Below are 18,272 nucleotides of genomic sequence, written 5' to 3' on the forward strand. Positions count from 1 at the left end.
TGACTGCTTTACTTTTACCTGGATTTATCTTCATTTCATTTTCTACCGCCCATTCCCATAATCTATTCATATCTGTCTGTAACTTATCAATGTCACTACTATCCATTATTTTCCTGTATACTATACAATCATCAGCGAAAAGCCGTATATTTGAATCAATGTTTTTCCAGCAAGCAAACACCGGTCAATGATCGACGATAGAAGACGGATTACCAACCACAGATCGTATATCAATTGCGAAGTGCTCATCCTGCCATCTATGATCAATGTAGAAACAACATAATGATGCAGAGATGCCGGTAGATGAACGAGGTATTTAAACAGAATCACCAAAGATAAAACTAAGGAAAGCTGTTCGTATAGTTGTGCATAAGAAGCATTTCTCACTCTTTTGTCACAGTGTTCACATGATTGAATGCTTTGTTGGGGGGGGGGGGGGGGCAATAGTTTTTGGGTTTCGATTACTGCATGAAACATTACCGTAAAATGTGAACTGCCATGGAGCAAATGTTTGATGGATATGGTCCCACAAGTAAAGGAATAGGACTTCTTTCAAAAATGGCTTGCACTATATTAGTTTTATAATTACAATTTCTTAGACACCTGCAATCTATGTTCCTCCCTCAGAGAGAGAGACAACGGGCAAAATTATTGTTTTGTACATATTGATCTTTAGTCTCTCAGAAATCAGACGGGAAGTCGAAATATTTCGAACTGAAAATTGTCGAGCATTTCCAGAATATGATCGCCTCCTGATTTCCTCATGAGTATCATTCCGATTTATTATTGTTGCTCCCAAATATTTAAAATTTGTCACGCTTTTAATGGAATGGAATCAAAGAGCAGGATAAAACCACATCTTACATATTTTTCATTTACACTGACTGTGAAAATGCTCCTGTACTGTCTATAACATAATCTTGTGTCATTTTGCCTCTCATTTATCATTCTGACATCAAAATAAAACAATAAAATATGCAGGTCTGTTATTTCTCCTACCCAATTTAGGGATTCCCCTGTTGTTCCGCTCTGTTCGTTTCTTTGAGCAACAGAAATGCCTGAAGGATTTCTAAATTGACTTCCACTGATGGAACAATCTGAATGACAATAAGAAAACAATTTCATAGATACACGTCATGTAACAGATATTAATAACCAGTAAAACTATTTTACCTCTGCACCTCTTACTGCTCTTATTTCAAATAATTCATTTAACGTACATACAGGAGGCAAATTTGTTATCTTCAGATCTAATACCAGGGCTAGGAAAAATCAGTTGAAAGATTTACTATAAATGAGAAAGTAAATCAAAATGTTTCTCATTTATGGTGGCATAGAAGAGAAATTTACTGTCATGTCGGTCAATCTCATCTTAATTTCCGCTTTGAAAATTCAATTTTGTTTTCCAAAATGCAAGATTGTGGTCTGTGTTTTCAGAGGAAGTGATCCTTGCTGAGGGAAGGGTCACAGAAGAGGGAAAAAATGCACTTGATTGAAGGTGAGTTCAAAACAAATGCACGTTGCATTAGTTTTGGTTTTGTAATTATGAAAAAATAAATATTGTAGATGGGTGATTTTCTTTCCAAACACTTCGCAACAACAAAAAATTGTTTGCGTATTAACAACTGCATTATTATCCTGAGTATCTTAGGTTCTCCTTACTTCTACAAATTGTATATCTTATATGTCAACAGAGCTCTTCAGCATCATAATTGTCACACTTGCTTATATGTTTTATAATCACAAAGTAACGTGCGTGTTACACCTTGTGACCGCGCGTTCTGGGTTCGAGTCCCGGTGAGGCGCAAATAAAAATAAATTGGAAACAAGTAATAAAGATTTACGAGTTTCACTTGTTACGACTGTAAAGGAAAGAATTATCGCACCGTGTGACCCCCAAAATTCTTGCAGGGGGCACCCGCCGGCTAAAGGGTTTTTTTAATGGTCCACGTGAGCTAGGGCATCATTACTGCCCAAATACATCATTTTTTGTGAAAGTTAAGGGGGAAGTCCTATGACTAAAGGACAGGAAATTTTTCTTGTGAGGACACTCTTTTCTGGAATTCAGAGGAAGCAACATCCTAAATTGTTTTGTAGCTCGATTCGGCCAGTGGATGTGAATCGTAAAAGAAATAAATTGTGCTTGCAAAAAACTATGCACTTCAGTCTCGAAGCCATTACCGAAACCTTCAGCTTATACCCCTCCATGTAATATTCCCTGAGAAAAGTTCCATGCCTACATGAGCAGAAATCCCGAATTACATCACATACGACAAGGATCGACAAGACTGCAACCGAGCCGGGCAACTCCAACAGCAGACGGGAGTGGGACGGTTACAACCTGTTATACGAAACAAGCTTGATTCTTATTTTGACTGACGAATTTTAAGTTTGTCATCTTACTTAAGTATTTGGGTTTGAGTTAAAACAAATTGGACCTGTGCACATATCTAATTATCACTTTAATATCAGTTTGTTTACATTTTGAATATGTTCCTTATAAATACTGTATGACGTGATCTGAAAACCATTTCTCTTTTAATAAGACCAGTGAAAGTATACATTTGTTACGATATATTTCATTTGTTTCACCATCGACAATTATATCGAAGTTACAGAACGTTACCCCACAAGAAAATATGATGTGTTATTTCTGGTAGTTGTTTGAAGATGATACAGAATGAAATTTGAAAGGTTTCAACAAGTCAGATCTCTACCCCTTCTGCCATGTGCCATTGGGTCAGTTCCTTTGTTACTCCAGGCTTATTATATTAATTATATTCTTTTGGGGGGTATTCCAAGAAATGTGTCTACAATTTCACAGTTGTCATCAGAATTTACTGAAATGAAGGAACGGATATGTAATATTTGTGCAGACATTTGAATATGTATCCTGTCACTAGAGGTGCCCACGTATGGGAACAATTTCAAATTTTCATGTTCCAGAAATTTAAATAAAATTAGTATTTCTCAAGAGAATGGCATAGCAGGTGCAATTGGACTTTGTTATAGAGAACTTTCCAGATGAAATGAAATGCTACCATCAGGACTTTGCTCTCTTTGTCGAGGACGTGAATATCAAAATTGAGGTTAAGTCATTATTCTTTGTTTATTGTCATTAACATGTAATTTTCAGACTTTGCTTGCAGGACTGAATTTTGAACTTTTTCTCCCAGTGATTTAAAGCTGTTTTATATTTAAGTATATCAGGTGTGACAGATCATAAGATTCTACTGCATGTCTTGTCATTAAGAGTTAAAATATATATATATATGAATAATTGCTGCTGCGTCTTGTTACAGTATTGTAGTTTATTTATTAACTAAAATTTAAATTGCATTATAATAATTAAATCAATTTGAATTTTGGTTGATTTGAATACAGTATACGCTTACAGACACAAATTAGTGATCCGTAAACGTGGATTTAATCGTGTTTGTTCATTTTATAAATTTATACTTGTCGCAGGTGCTGGGAACTCTTTGGTCACGAAATAAATATGACGAGTGAGTTTATTAAGAAATCGCTTGCAGTGTCCAAGCGGAATGAGTATGGGATCCGTGACTTACTTTTATACTACGTAAAACGTGAGCTGTCAGATGAAGAAAACGAAGGTTTGTAATTACACAGGCAATTTTACATGTGTATTCTTAAATCTACTGAATTTGAATCGCCGTGAATATGAGGAATAGACACATTGAAGGTAGGATTCAGCTCCACATGTAGCAGATGGATTTTAAGGAAAAAAAAATATAACTGGATTTAAATTCTGCATGCTACCCTATAATTCCAGGCATTTACTTAAGACTACAGACACATTTGTTTATTCCTACCCATCACTTTCACACACAGAATGAACATAATTCGCTGGGACGATACGCTACAGACTTGTTTATAATTAATAATCTTCATTGATAGAAAGGGGATCTGGGGTAGCTGAGTGATTATAGACTTGATCCCCAACATGGACAAAGGGTTTTTCCTCCTCCGAGGGCTGCCTGCCCCTATCTAGTGTCGAGGTTAACGCCAAGTGCCTACATGGCGTGTAGTGGGACATAAGAATGATAATAATACAAAAATAAAAGTTGCTTATTTAAACATGGACTGTCATGCTTTTTCTCCAAATTTTCTTTTTACTATCGATAATTATTTTCATAACTCATTCAATTAAATCAGTCGAAGCGGTATAATTTTTAGATAATATTTCCATAAAGACTAATTAATTACAGAATGTATTCTGGCCAGAGAACAATAATTTTGATTTGTTCATTAAATTTCTTCTATTCTACCTGAGCATTTGTGGGTATCTAAGGTTAGCTTATGTTTGTCCCTAAAGTTTGGGACTGAAAAAATGTAGTCCGACTGATATTACGCAGTGATGAGCCTGGCCACTATTAAAAAAATTGTTGCCTGCTCGCAGTAAGTCGAGAAAAGTTTGTAATAAATTCTGTGAAATATAAATTGTTTCGCACTAAGATATATTTCATATTCATGTAAGCAGTTTGATATACTTGATTACTTTTTATACTTGGATGAAGTATTTTAGATTATTTCTCTTATCACGGAAGCGTACCGTGCTTATTTTAAAGTGTTAATTATTTTAGTGAAATATATTAAGTTGTCAACACTCCTTAATGGAAATTGGAAAAGCGATGATTATAATAACAGAATTAAAATCCCTATGTAGACGACAGTATGATTTGTTTATTGCACAGCTCGGATCATTGTAAACCCTCTCAGCTCTTGTATTTTTCCCTTTTCATTTGTATTTTAAGTTACAAATCAATAGAACTGGATGAGACAGTGTCATATTTGGTAGCTGGTAACAAATTTAATAGATAAAAAGATGTTATCTTTCCAGGATGAACATCTCACATCGGTGCTACAAGACTTTGAACAGCGGCTTAGATTTACACGAGTACCAACATACAGATATTGTTCAGTGTGGATTGCAGGAACATAGAAATAGTCACGTTTACAAGAAAGCATTGAAGATAGCTAAGGAACGGACTAATTTAGTATTTAAAATCGCTGACTTGTTCCGTAGGTACGTTTGATATTAAAATTTTTGCTCTAACCACCTCTTTTTCCTACAAATTCAAGTTTCTTTGCGTGTGTGAAAGGGTTCCATGTCGAAGCAGGCAAGACTCTCCCCGCCATAAGCCGCTTCTAGCGGGGAGAGCTGCATAGTGGCTGATGAGCCGCTCGCACAGGTTCACCGCGGCTCTCGTCTGAAAGGGTCCAATGCGTTTCGCTGGGATTTCTATCTCTAGCAGTCACTTCAGCTCACGTGTGAAAGGGCTATGCCGGCCGGAGCTTCGGCTCATGGTAGGGTCACCCAAGCCGGACAGGTCTAAGGCGATGCGCCAGACTAAGAGCGATACCCTGGTCCTCCAGGTTGGGGCTTGGGGTTATAACAACCCCACCCCGGAAAACGAGTACTGTTAGGATACTCTCAAAAGAGCCTCGGATGGATCATTTTGGTAATGGACCCTGGCAAACGTTCACGGACTCGGAAGCGAACCGCGACACTGACCGTGGCCACATGATGACGGAGGTGCTGAAGTATGGGATGGACGTGGCAGGGTGGATAAAAACGAAGCTATTTAGGTTTCGAGCCTTTAGGAGACAGAATGTGCAAGATAAGGCTCGAAGGACACTTCAGAAACTTGTCCTTTGTTTGGAAGGTACCAAGTATGGATGTGGTCAATCAGATTGATCATGTCCTGGTGTCGAGAAGGCATTCCTCTTCTGGGCCAGGCGCTGGGGAGTTAGAAGTTTGGATTCCTCGACACCGCTCCCCACTAAAGATCACCCCACCGCGCTGAAACCTTTAGCCAAGGGCCCCGGTTCCCAGCCGGGACCCGCTCCCTCGACGCACGTAGCATCTAGGCGCAGCTCTCCCGGAGACGAGTCCATTTCTCTCAGTGGCACGTCAGCTGACAACCACTGCTCGCACCCAAGTGGACAAACAGTTTTAAGTTTCCTATCATCAGCATGTTTTATGTTCTTATGAACATCATTCTGACTCCCTGTGTTTCAAAGGAATCTCTGTTTGAATGATTCAGATCAATGTACAATATCTCTTCTGACATTATGGTACTAGAACACAGAAACAATGTATTTCAAGTGCTCTGATTAACCAACACAATTATCAAACCTTAAAGAGCCTCGAAAGCTTGAAATGTTGAATGAAAAATATGGGAAACCTAATATACCTTAGGAGCTTTGACAGTAAGGATCAGAGAAAAGTGTACGAGCCCATACATAGAAACTGGTTTATTGAACAATACAAACTTCTACAATCACTTACAGTTTATGGCTACTGATCGTTTCCTTCTGTAGACTGAATGTTCTGATAGACTCCCATTAATATTTTCCCCAAAATTCACACAAAACAGATCTATCATGTATTTTAAAACTTTAAATATATAGGCCCCCTCTCTTAGGAGGACTAGCAATTCAAACTGCTTCGATTCTCGTAACAAACTGTCATTAACTACCGATCTCTTTTTAACTGTGAAGTGTTGTCTTTCATTCCTGGTACAGACTGCGTTCTTGAATATTATTTCGACAAATTTTGGGCTTCAAACTGTTCGGGGTTTCCATCGAGCAGAAAATAATAATTCCTGTGTTCAAGAACCATCTGACACGGCAGATTCTCTACCCGGATCAGGGCATGAACATCATCCTCACGTATTATTGAATCTCGAACACGCTGCTCCCGCGTAACTGGTTTATCTTGCAGTCAAAGTCATTAAAGTCGAATATAAAAAATAAAATAATTAAATAAAATAAACCGAGGTCTGAATTTCTCTTATTTGTAAGCATCTGTAATCTTAGCTAGAGAATTAAGCACGTGTGTGGATGAAGCCAAAAAGTATCGTCCACATACACAGAGCTGAAAGATGTATCTGTCCATCGTACAAGATTAAATCCTGTCACATACAGATTAAGATCGGAGTACAGGTAAATAACAGAAGAGTTTGGACACCATGTGGGCTTGGGCTCACAGTTCTTCAGACCTGCGGATAGAAGCAACAGATCCTCCGAAACATTGGTATCTACCAACAAGCCCCAGAGGCTTGACAACCCAACTCCGTCAGAACCTCAAATCCCACAAAGTTTATTTTTATGTTTAAGGCTTTGACCGGGATGTTCTTTTGTTAAATCTTATGTGGTACCGCCTGATTCGACTTCTAATGGTTAAGTGAAGTGTTTTCTTCGCGGTACGGTCTGGATTCGTAAATAATATTCAGACGATCTTCGGCTTCAAAGGGTTAACCAGCTGATTTTCGTAATGGTGAGGTGAAGTGTTTTCTTCGCGGTACGGTCTGAATCCATAAATAATATTCAGACGATCTTCGGCTTCAAAGGGTTAACCAGCTGATTTTCGTAATGGTGAGGTGTAGTGTTTTCTTCGCGGTACGGACTGGATTCGTAAATAATATTCAGACGATCTTCGGCTTCAAAGGGTTAAAGTGAGAATCATATGATATCCATAAATACAAAATTAAGATAGTTATTATTAAAGCAGATGGTATATACATTTACCACTGGGATTTAAAGAGTTGAGAAGGGCTGAAAGTTTATTGTAATCATTTAGAAACAGCAAAAATATTAACATGAAATTAAACTAATCGGATTCGTTGCTTATTCTTAATTCACGTAAGTGCTCAGATTACACAGCACAGAGTAGCAACAAAATTACTCTAGTCAGGATGAAATTAATTCCGGTGAAAATTAACATTTCTATGTCAATGAAACCAATAAATGATAAATCATTCGTACAAACAAATTGAACCGCGTGTGTTAAGCTCAAGTATAGACGTTAATATAGATATCCAGGGCGAGGTTAAATTATGTTGACCTTGAATCTCATCGCCTTGATGATGGAGGCAGCCATCTTGATCTTTTTCGTAAACTAAGATCAAACAACGCACATGGACTCTTGAGAGTCGACCGAAAGAGCACGTAGACACAAGAAGCGCCGATTTTCACATTTTTAGATTTTGTCACGGGGACGTATTTTCGTTCTCTCCGGCTCGAGTTCGATTCTCGTCATATTTTAATATCACGCATCCTCTGTTAGGCTGTCATATGAATTATGAATCCTTTCGCTTAGTTTTCACGTCTCTTTGCTGCTAAGCTTCTATAAAAGAGTTTTCGTAGTGCGAAAGCGGCGTACGTCTGATAAGATAGTGTAATTGCGTCATATTGTGAATATTATATTAATTATTTGTTTTAATCCGTCTGTATTTTATTTGTAGTGTTCTGTCTGACGACAGGTCCATATGAACAGGATCCTTCCATCCTTTTCTCTTCTCGGACTGGGACCTGTTCATATACGTTCTTGGCAGATGATCCAGAAGTGGTTTGCCATTGCCTTCTTCTGTGTGTGAATGGAGTAATTGTTGGGATGCCACGGAGGAAAACTCCGTGTTGCCTAAACCACGGCCTTGCCCAACACAAGTTATAAATTCGAACCCGAGACCCCAGGATTACAAGGCCAGAGTTCTAACCGCTAGACCACCTCATCTTATTATTATTTAGTGTTCTGTCTGACGACAGGTCCATATGAACAGGATCCTTCCTTCCTTTTCTCGGACTGGGACCTGTTCATATACGTTCTTGGCAGATGATCCAGAAGTGGTTTGCCATTGCCTTCTTCTGTGTGTGAATGGAGTAATTGTTGGGATGCCACGGAGGAAAACTCCGTGTTGCCTAAACCACGGCCTTGCCCAACACAAGTTATAAATTCGGGCACCGCGATTGTAATCGCATAAGCACCGTATTTGGTTGTCAAGAACATAAATTACATCATGAGTCTACTTTAGTGGTTCCTTATGAATCTGGTGTTCTTCTCATAATATAAGAAACTGACGCGTGGTTTTCTGTACACAGAGATTAACATATACATTTCGTAACAGTCGAGAAAAGCATACAATTGAATGAAGAAATACCTGGACCGTGGAGCAGGTTTGGGAGGGAGTAGATTTTCTTCAGACGTTCCATTAGAAAGTCTTTCGTACAGGTTACAGTACCTTGTGATTGTTTACGAACTTCTATACTCTGTACTCTATGCCCATTTTGCATTGAGCAATTGAGTTTGTAAATTGTGTGTTCTACGTTGTTGGTTTGAAACGTAAGGCGAAATATGTCGACTAAAAGAAAGCCCGAGTCCCAAGTATGTCCTTTGTATGTTAATGCTGTTATCTTACACTAGCTATAGGTTAGAATAATATTGGTTTTTCGGAAATATTCGATCCTAACCTCACTTCTTTTTCAGGGGAGCCGGTCAGGAGGTTGGGCGATCGTGTATTATGTTGGAGTATAAAGGAAAGAAGATTATGGTATGTTTAAATACTTCGTGTTTCGCACAGTTTGATTTGTGAGCAATATTTAAGTTTATATCGTGATGTGTAATCTGAATTTCTCGTATAACCTTGTTTATAAAAATTTTTCGTAGATTAACTGTGCACAACGGCTTTAAGTGGAAATTTTCCTCGTGCTCGCTTCCATGCAATATTCCAGCTAGAATTTTATTTCTTGTTCTTGTAACCTTAATGAATCGTAAATGAAACAAAATATATCCCTTAAAATAGATTAATGTTATGTTTTCTCCGACCTAGCATTTGTTTTAAAAGTCTTTTTTCGAGATTTCTAAAGTGTGTGTATTTGATTCGAGTGTCTCAAGCTGTGAAACTTAGGGTTCAATGAAAGACTGGGAATTCCTTGATGACTCAAGAACTCTGCTGCATGGAGTCTGTTATTAAGATTTTTCTGTTATGTTCTGAATGAATTAGTGTTGCATCATATTTAGTAGGCAAAGAGGATTGGAAGAGCAGGCCAAATAAGCTGAGACGAATATATTAGTTTCATAGTTCTAAAGAACTTACAGAACTTTCACTGAAACCCTTAAAGCTGTTTATTTTTGCCAATCTTTTTTTTTTCAAATATATCTTCTGTTTTGTGTGAACAGGTAAGACGTTACTCCAGTATCGGAACATATTCTCTGCACGAGTTGACATTTATTCAGAATCTCAGGGCAGGAAAATATCTTACATGTCATAGGATTTAGGATACTATGTACTACGTATGCACTGATCATTCATCACACATAAGAACAGTCTCAATGATATATACTTTGATGTCTCTTCATATGACCCCTCTGAGTGAAATGATTTACTGCACACATTACATGCATATGGACTCTCTCCACTGTGCGTGACTTGATGTGTCCTGAGACCACCATTTTGACGAAATGATTTTTTGCACACATTACATGCATATGGACTCTCTCCACTGTGTAAAGGTTGATGTTCACTCAAAGGACTCTGTTAAAGAAATGAGAAAAATTTCTGGATGAACATAACATGAAGAGGAGAAAGAATGAGTCTGAAACCAAGGTGATAATTATGTTTTTTTGGATAGCTCAGTCAGTATAGTGACTAGCTACGGGCTGGACGACCGGGGTTCGATCCCCGACGGGGGCAGAGGATTTTTCCTCTAGCCTCTGGGGCCCACCCAGCCTCCTCTACGATGGGTACCGGGGGTCCTTTCCCGGAGGTAAAGCCGACCGGAGCGTGATGCTGACCACACCCCCCATCTAGTGCCGAGGTCAAGGAAGAGAGGAGCTATACCGTCTCTCCACCCAAGCGCCTACATGGCGTATAGTGGGACAAACTTTACTTTACTTACCAAACCCCATCACATGACCAGAATTTAGTGGAAGGTGTGTTTTATAAATATTGCAAGAATTATGGGCCTCCATATTAGTTTAAACTGTTAATTCTGTGTGGTACATGAAGAATTTACATAACATGAATGCTAGGTTATAAAATTATCGAGATATTGTAAATGTGCTAATGCATTTAGTTTGTCAGGTCTGAGTTCAATATGCATCGGTTGGACTCCTGAATGACAGCCTGGTAGGAACAAGGTTCAGGGGCATCGTGTCTCCAGTGCATGGAAGACTTGCAAATGTCACTTATGCCACATCTTCCCAGATTCTCATTCCATGCCGTAATGTCCAAACTGAAGTTCTCTTGACCCAGTCAGATTTTGTTAGAAAAACTGGCACACAAGAAGTTAAATTAATTTGTGTGTGGGAACTTAAGTATCAGGAAGTGAGGTTATGCAGTTGTCTTGATGGATTTTGACTAACAGCATATAGTGTTGCTACTCTTGTTAATATATTTTCACAAAATCAGCTTAAATAAACATAACTGCCTTTTCAGATGTTTTGCTGTGTAATCTGGTAGAAGTTTACCAGCATTTCACAGTCTTAAAACCTTGTATTGTATTGAAATATAAAATAATACATACAAACAAAACTGTTTACACTTGAAGGGACACTAATCCCAAACGTGCCTCAACCTCAAGAGATCATCATCGAGTATTTAGCCCACGCACCGTTAAAGTTCACAGGCACAGACAACACAACTATTAACAACCCCATCCTGTAAGATGGTCCACCAGGACCAGGCAAAGGAATGTCAAGCCATCGAAAGAGAGAAGATAAAAGGAACATGAGAAGAGGAAATTACAGAACAGTAAAGGATTGACCATCTGGTCAGTTGTAACTCAAAGTTGATGGAAAGGCCACTAGAGGGCTACCGCATACAGACAGACAGTCCTCATTCCAGTGGAAAGACTAAACCACACGGTTCATCATCCTAGGCAAGATTCACTGTAAGTGCAGTCTGGTAACTCAGCTTACCCTAATATCAGTGTCACTTACTGCAGAACCATTTTCAGAATCTATGAATGTTAGCAGATCGAACTTCATTTCCTTCATAACTTTGTTACACTCTGTTCCTACACAGCAGGATAGAGTTATCATTACTGTTCTGGGTCTATAACAGGACAACTGATGATTCTCTAAGCAATGATGACAGTAGCAGACTGATGATACAATCTGGACATTGTGTGTTGTCTGAATTATATTTGATATAAACAGTGTTTTGAATATTGGTTCTGTTCCCATCTTCCGGTTGTCATTATTATACTTACAGATGTTAGTCTTCTGCAGACCCAAGATTTCCAACAGGTATTGAAGAAATGGGTGTCGATCATTCTACTGTCCTGAAAACTATGTTCAGTGGCAGGATGTACTATCAAAACAATGCTTAACAATTTAAAGCCCAGTTGTAACTACATGCGCCACCTACTTTAACAAACAGCAATTATTTCCTTACCCTAACCTAACCTAACCAACCTAACATAACCTAACATAACCAGCTATCTTTGTAATGTTGAAGAGTTGTGCTTTCTTAGTGATACGGAATGAATTCTTCAAAATTATTCAGATGAGCTTTGGTTTCAAAGGGTTAATGGAGGGGATGAAGAAACACAATGTTCCTGTGGTTATAACACTGTTTAAAACATTTCATAATCTACTCAATATTTAATTACTTTCCTAAATTAAGGACTGATTAAAACTAGTACTCTATAAGCAATGTGCAACAAAACATAATCCACTGAACACATTTTGGAAAGCACTCTTCAAAATCCATTCACCAGAAGTGGGTCATTTCCTCTGGATGGACAGATAGAACAACAGATGAAAAACTCAATAGTGTGTTTGAAGATGGCCGTCTTCTGGGTTGTAGCACCGTGTAATCTGACAGGTTACCAACTCATCGCCCTGACGACGGAGGCAGCAAGGAACTCTGAAACGCTGGTAAACTTCTACCAGACTACACGTTGCTACAACCCAGAAGACAGTCATCATCAGAGTCACCGCTGTGAAAAACTCAGATCCTACAAAAGTGACTTTGTGTACTTGTAAAAAATGTTCTCGGCAGTGAAAATAAGATAACCTGTGTTACTGGCACAGAGTGTTCCTCAACTTCTATATCTGTGACATCCTCTGTGTTTATACCGACGACCTGATTTCCATCGTAACACGTCTCACTATCTGAACCAGGTACATCTTTCGGTGAATCTGTGCAGTTCTGTAGAACCACCACACATGTATCAGTCAATGCTATTCCCTCCCATTACATGAAATGGAACAGACATTCTTTACGACTATGTCCGATTGTTATCACTTAGTAGGTGAAGATAATCAATAGACTATTCACTTCGAACCTGTGATCCAGTTCAGAGCACAAAACTGCAACATTATTAAGCTGAAGAAAAGTTGTTTCATTGTAACCATTTCATGCAAATGAAAGCTAACAGCAATGCTTACTTCCGGTTCAAAATTCTTTACAGAAAATGTCGATGGTATGTAAACCTCGTCAGTGTTGATACCAATGGGATCTTCTTCACTCTATTTTCTACTTTGATAATATCAATTTCTTGCTGTAAAATTATGAATTAAACATAATTCTGTTAGATAGCACATTTCTTGTGCACCAAACACACAAAACAGGAGAGAGTCTTTACACTGGCAGATTCCAGACTGAAACTTGCAGACTTCTGATATCATAATTTCAGGACTTCAGAATTAGAACACTGCATGCCTGAAAATTTATACTAATTATTTTCAGGACAAAATGGTATCTCATGATAATTCTTCACTTAATTTCCAGAACATAAACTGTTATCATGTTGTGCACCTTTATGAAACTCATTAACCTTCCATTGCTCAACTGCACTAATGCCAAGGTACACAGCCTCATATACCAGCATCTTACATTTAATCCCCATATATGGACCTTTTTCTTTAAATCATTACATTTTCATCCAAGCTCTACGTTTGAACACTTTGTATAAGATACTAATTAATTCAGACTGGACACAGTTTAAATTAATTATGTCCGTTCCGTAACGCACAATCAATAAATGTGGCAGAGTATATTTTTATTGACTATATTGTGGCGTACCTTAATGCTATTCTATTTGTATGAAATTATTCTAATGGCAGAAGTGTACTTAAGCCATGTGAACATCATCAAAGTGACATGCAAGTTATAGGGACTTAGATTAAGCACAGTAATTCCTATAATAATAATAATTTATTTACATTTCATGGATCCATAAGACAGTCAGATGACGATAGATGTGGAAAAAGTCATAATAAAAATAATAATACAATATATATTATAAAGTAAAATTCGTACTATTATATAAATTCCACATAATACAAAACAAAGTATTGACCTAGAGAAATGATAAGCTACAAATAGATCTACACATTACGCACAAGAAGTTGAAACACTGAAGAAGACATCAAATGTTTGATCTTGAATAAATTTACAGTGAAACTGGGAATGTGCACTAACCACACAACTGTTTGAAACATAGCTGTCTAAATTTAAGACTTTGAATTAATTATTCGGTTTTGTCCGTCTAATCACAATTATATTTAAAATTTACAAATAAGATAATTAAAATATCATCTTATGTTCCACATCGAATAATCGATTTACATTTGGAACATTTTTACAACATGTTTCGGTTTCATCGAACCATCTTCAGGTGTAAAATTATATCGAAATTGTAATTGAGTTTTAAGTTTGTCGATATAATTTTACACCTGAAGATGGTTCGATGAAACCGAAACATGTTGTAAATAAGATAATTAAAATATCATTTTATGTTCCACATCGAATAATCGATTTACATTTGGAACATTTTTACAACATGTTTCAGTTTCACCGAACCATCTTCAGGTGTAAAATTATATCGAAATTGTAATTGAGTTTTAAGTTTGTCGATATAATTTTACACCAGAAGATGGTTCGATGAAACCGAAACACGTTGTAAAAATGTTCCAAATGTAAATCGATTATTTGATGTGGGACATAAAATGATAATTTAATTATCTTATTTGTAAAATGATTAGACGGACAAAACCGAATAATTAATTTAATATTTGATTCACAATATGACGCAATTATACTATCTTAAGACTTTGAAATTACAACACACACAGACACAGAATGAAAATATGAATCACAAAGCAGCTAATCCAAAAAAATTGAGTGAACATACCAATAATAAAGAGAAATAAAGATAATTATAATGACCTGGCCATACATAACCTAACTGGACACGGCCATGGCAACGACATATTGCAGTGACTGCCTACAATTTTTTTTGCTACATGTAATCAACGATCAAGTAGACCGACGCGAAAGATGGCGGCCGAGTATCTGACGTTTCTGCTCATCTGTTGTCGCTTTCAGAGAGTTGTTGTGTTCGCAGAATTTGTTTTCTTTGCTAGGGTGGTGGTTCCATCATCTCGAAATTGTTTTACCCACTGCTGATAAGTAACTCGTGCGAATTTGAGCATGGTTAAAGAACCATTTCATATGGATTGGAAAACAATTCTTAAAGACCTTTGCTGCCAGTTATCACGTGGGTTTTATAATATTTATTTAAATGTTGCTGCTTTTGACTAGGCGAGTTATCACGCTTTGCTATTTAAAGTCTGGCAAATTCGTCTTTATTATTGTTCTTAATGAATTACTTTTGATCCCAACTCTGTTATTATTTAAGTGAGGATATAAAATATATAAAATGTTTCAAATCATAAAATGAGCTGGAGGCTATATTTACTGTACCTTTAATCAAAACAGTGATTTGAGGTATTGATCTTTGATTTCCCGAAGAGACTTCTATTTGCCAGAGAGGTTTGAAATTCACTGGGGAACATTTATTTTGTATCTATTACTTTGATGTCCCTTTCATTTGTACACTGTAGTAGGAGCTATACTGTAAACTACATTATTCCATGGATTTCAATAAATCTAATTTATGTTCCTGTAAGATGTCAGGGTTCATATGTTCTTTGAATGAGACAAGTGGAGTCCTTGAGACCAGGTCAAGAAATTCCCAGTCTTTTATGGAATTTAGAGGTTCATGAGATCTCTCCATGGGGCCACATGCTTACATCCTACTTCTTCAGGGTTAATTTTAATTTTATTCTCCCCTTTACATTTCTCAGTTGTCATAGTTTCATATCTCCTCAAGCCCAGAGAGAAGGAAACAAATTTTAGCCAGAGCAGACGCTCGAGGGTTCTGAAGGAGAATACGTCATTCTTCGCGATGTCTTAACACCACTGCGTAACGCAAGCCACGCACTGATTAATGATAATATTAAAAACTTAGCTCTCAGCCTAAAGCGCACTCCATAAAGGCGTGAGAGTAGAACTCCACGCAATTCTGACATCGTTAAACGTACATGGTGTGGAGTGGACTGATCTGGCTTAGGGTATGGCGCCCTGTTCCATGAAAAACACTGAACTCAGGCTCAGTAAACAGTTGAAGGGAAATGATGATAGTCTTGAATACTTGAATTCTATAAAAGTAGCGAATTTGAAGTACGTTCATGGATTGAAAGGAATGTCAGAATGCTGTTAGCGAATGAATCCTTGAATGATATTTAAGAATCCAGTCCGACCGCGAAGAAAACACAACTCTTCACCATTACAGAGATCAACTGGTTAACGCTGTTTAAGGAATTGACCGCTGATTACGGCGAGAACCACACAAAGTGTTACTGATTGTTGGAGTAGGTGGTACGTATACTTACCATTCCATTTAAAGGGTATAAAAGTAAAGTTCGGAGGTCATACTGCCTCCATCATCAGGACGAGTTTTGAGTTTCTTTCATTTGCGAGTAAGAAGGTTCCTACATTCTGGGATGTTGAGCTGTGTAGTCAGGTAGATCTTTACTAACGTTTCGGGGGTCTTACTGCCTCCGTCTTCAGGGCGATATTTGAAGTTTTCTCAGCGGTGAGTATGAATATTTCTGTCTTCTGGGATGTTGAGCTCTGTAGTCAGGTAGATCTCTACTAACGTTTCGGTGGTCATACTGCCTCCATCTTCAGGGCGATATTTGAAGTTTTCAAAGCGGTGAGTATGAATATTTCTGTCTTTTGGGATGTTGAGCTCTGTAGTCAGGTAGATCTCTACTAACGTTTCGGTGGTCATACTGCCTCCATCTTCAGGGCGATATTTGAAGTTTTCAAAGCGGTGAGTATGAATATTTCTGTCTTTTGGGATGTTGAGCTCTGTAGTCAGGTAGATCTCTACTAACGTTTCGGTGGTCATACTGCCTCCATCTTCAGGGCGAAATTTGAAGTTTTCTCAGCGGCGAGAATGAAGATTTCTGTCTTCTGCGATGTTGCGTTGTGTGTGCCCTGAAGATGGAGGCAGTATGACCCCCGAAACTTCTCAGAAGACAGTCTTCTTCGTACTCGCTGCCGTGAGAACCTGAATTCTCGACCTGGGAAGAATTTGTGACACCAACTTTCTTTCTAATGTGTTTAGGTCCATTAGATCTGTTTCTTGTTTACACGAGCTGTCTTTGGTCTTTCTAGATTTCGCTTTTCTAGAAGCGTGTAGTTGAAAACTCTTCTAGGGAATTATTAGCTTGGCTTTAAGTGAAATGGCGTCGTTCATTATCCTAACATCAAGTAGAATGTACGACCTAAAACTTTTACGGCGACATTTCAGGTGTCATCTTTCTCCATCAGGATCATTGATGTGATTATAGTCCTCATACCATCCCTTCCTTTCATTTTATAATTACGGTGATAGTGGCGTATAATATTAATAATCATTACATTTAATTATAACTGTCTAAGCAAAATTTCCATCATTAGGTCAACAGATACAACCTATGTTAATTTTCACCCTGATGCCACGAAATTCGTGGACATGTTTACGTCTGTATACAAAATTTCTATCTCCATCAAAAATTCCTTGAAATTCATGAAGTATTGGAGTTAAAAATCTATGTATCTTTTTATGGCATCCCTGCACCTGTCGTGTGTCTCAGAATGTAACCAGAGTGATGACAGCATCTTCCCGTTTCTATGGAAACGAAGCCAAGACCGCCGTTGAGGAAGGGGGGACGAAAGGTTAGAAGCAACCGCCATTCATCTACCACAGATCCATCTTAAACGTAACTAATTCAAGTTAAATAATCAATGTCTTAATCAAACTTATCTCAATTGTAAAGGATCTATAAAGGAAATATTTAGAATAAAGTCAATATATAAACTTCCTTTCCGTATAGACGTATTTAAGTCAAATTCTCCGGAACCGTGGTTCCAATGAGTGCCGTGAATTATTATATGAAATTGTATATACTCACGTAATAGCCAGAAGAAAGTAATATCTCATCTGTCTCCACCTCCAGTGCTTAAGTGTTTAGAACTATAATACTTTTAGTGGTGGCCTTCATTGCTTAACTAATCAAAGAATACGAACCCATGTCGAAATGAAACCTGCCGACGGATAATTAGATAAATTTTGTGTCTTTATTGTGTGTTTGTTTGATACAGTTTGCCCAAAATAGCAAATGAAAA

At 37.8% G+C, this 18,272-nt stretch overlaps 1 protein-coding gene and 1 long non-coding RNA gene across 5 annotated transcripts; one reads left to right on the forward strand and one right to left on the reverse strand.

The window, feature by feature from the left end:
• Positions 1–170: 170 nt before the first annotated feature.
• On the forward strand, positions 171–11,241 carry LOC147871713 (uncharacterized). Of its 4 annotated transcripts, none has more exons than XM_087360323.1 (6): positions 171–312; positions 1,438–1,498; positions 3,469–3,614; positions 4,862–5,047; positions 9,290–9,353; positions 9,983–11,241. In XM_087360323.1, the coding sequence occupies exons 4-6, from the start codon at positions 4,863–4,865 to the stop codon at positions 10,079–10,081; spliced, it is 348 nt and encodes a 115-aa protein (XP_087216449.1). In that variant the 5' UTR covers positions 171–312; positions 1,438–1,498; positions 3,469–3,614; position 4,862; the 3' UTR covers positions 10,082–11,241. The 4 variants fall into 4 exon arrangements, with proteins under 4 accessions (XP_087216449.1, XP_087216450.1, XP_087216453.1 ...); XM_087360324.1 differs by having other exon boundaries at positions 10,435–11,241; XM_087360327.1 differs by lacking the exon at positions 4,862–5,047.
• Positions 10,012–18,044, reverse strand: LOC147871714 (uncharacterized). The gene is made up of 2 exons (XR_015538381.1): positions 14,982–18,044; positions 10,012–13,472 (listed from the first exon to the last, which is right to left on the reverse strand). It is a non-coding gene; the product is annotated as an uncharacterized LOC147871714 (long non-coding RNA).
• Between the last annotated feature and the right edge of the window lie 228 nt (positions 18,045–18,272).

This window comes from Zootermopsis nevadensis, unplaced genomic scaffold (genome assembly GCF_977971745.1).
Source record: "Zootermopsis nevadensis isolate Lab colony 2312 unplaced genomic scaffold, Znev_1.0 Znev_ptg000042l, whole genome shotgun sequence".
Classification (NCBI taxonomy): Eukaryota; Metazoa; Arthropoda; class Insecta; order Blattodea; family Termopsidae; genus Zootermopsis; species Zootermopsis nevadensis.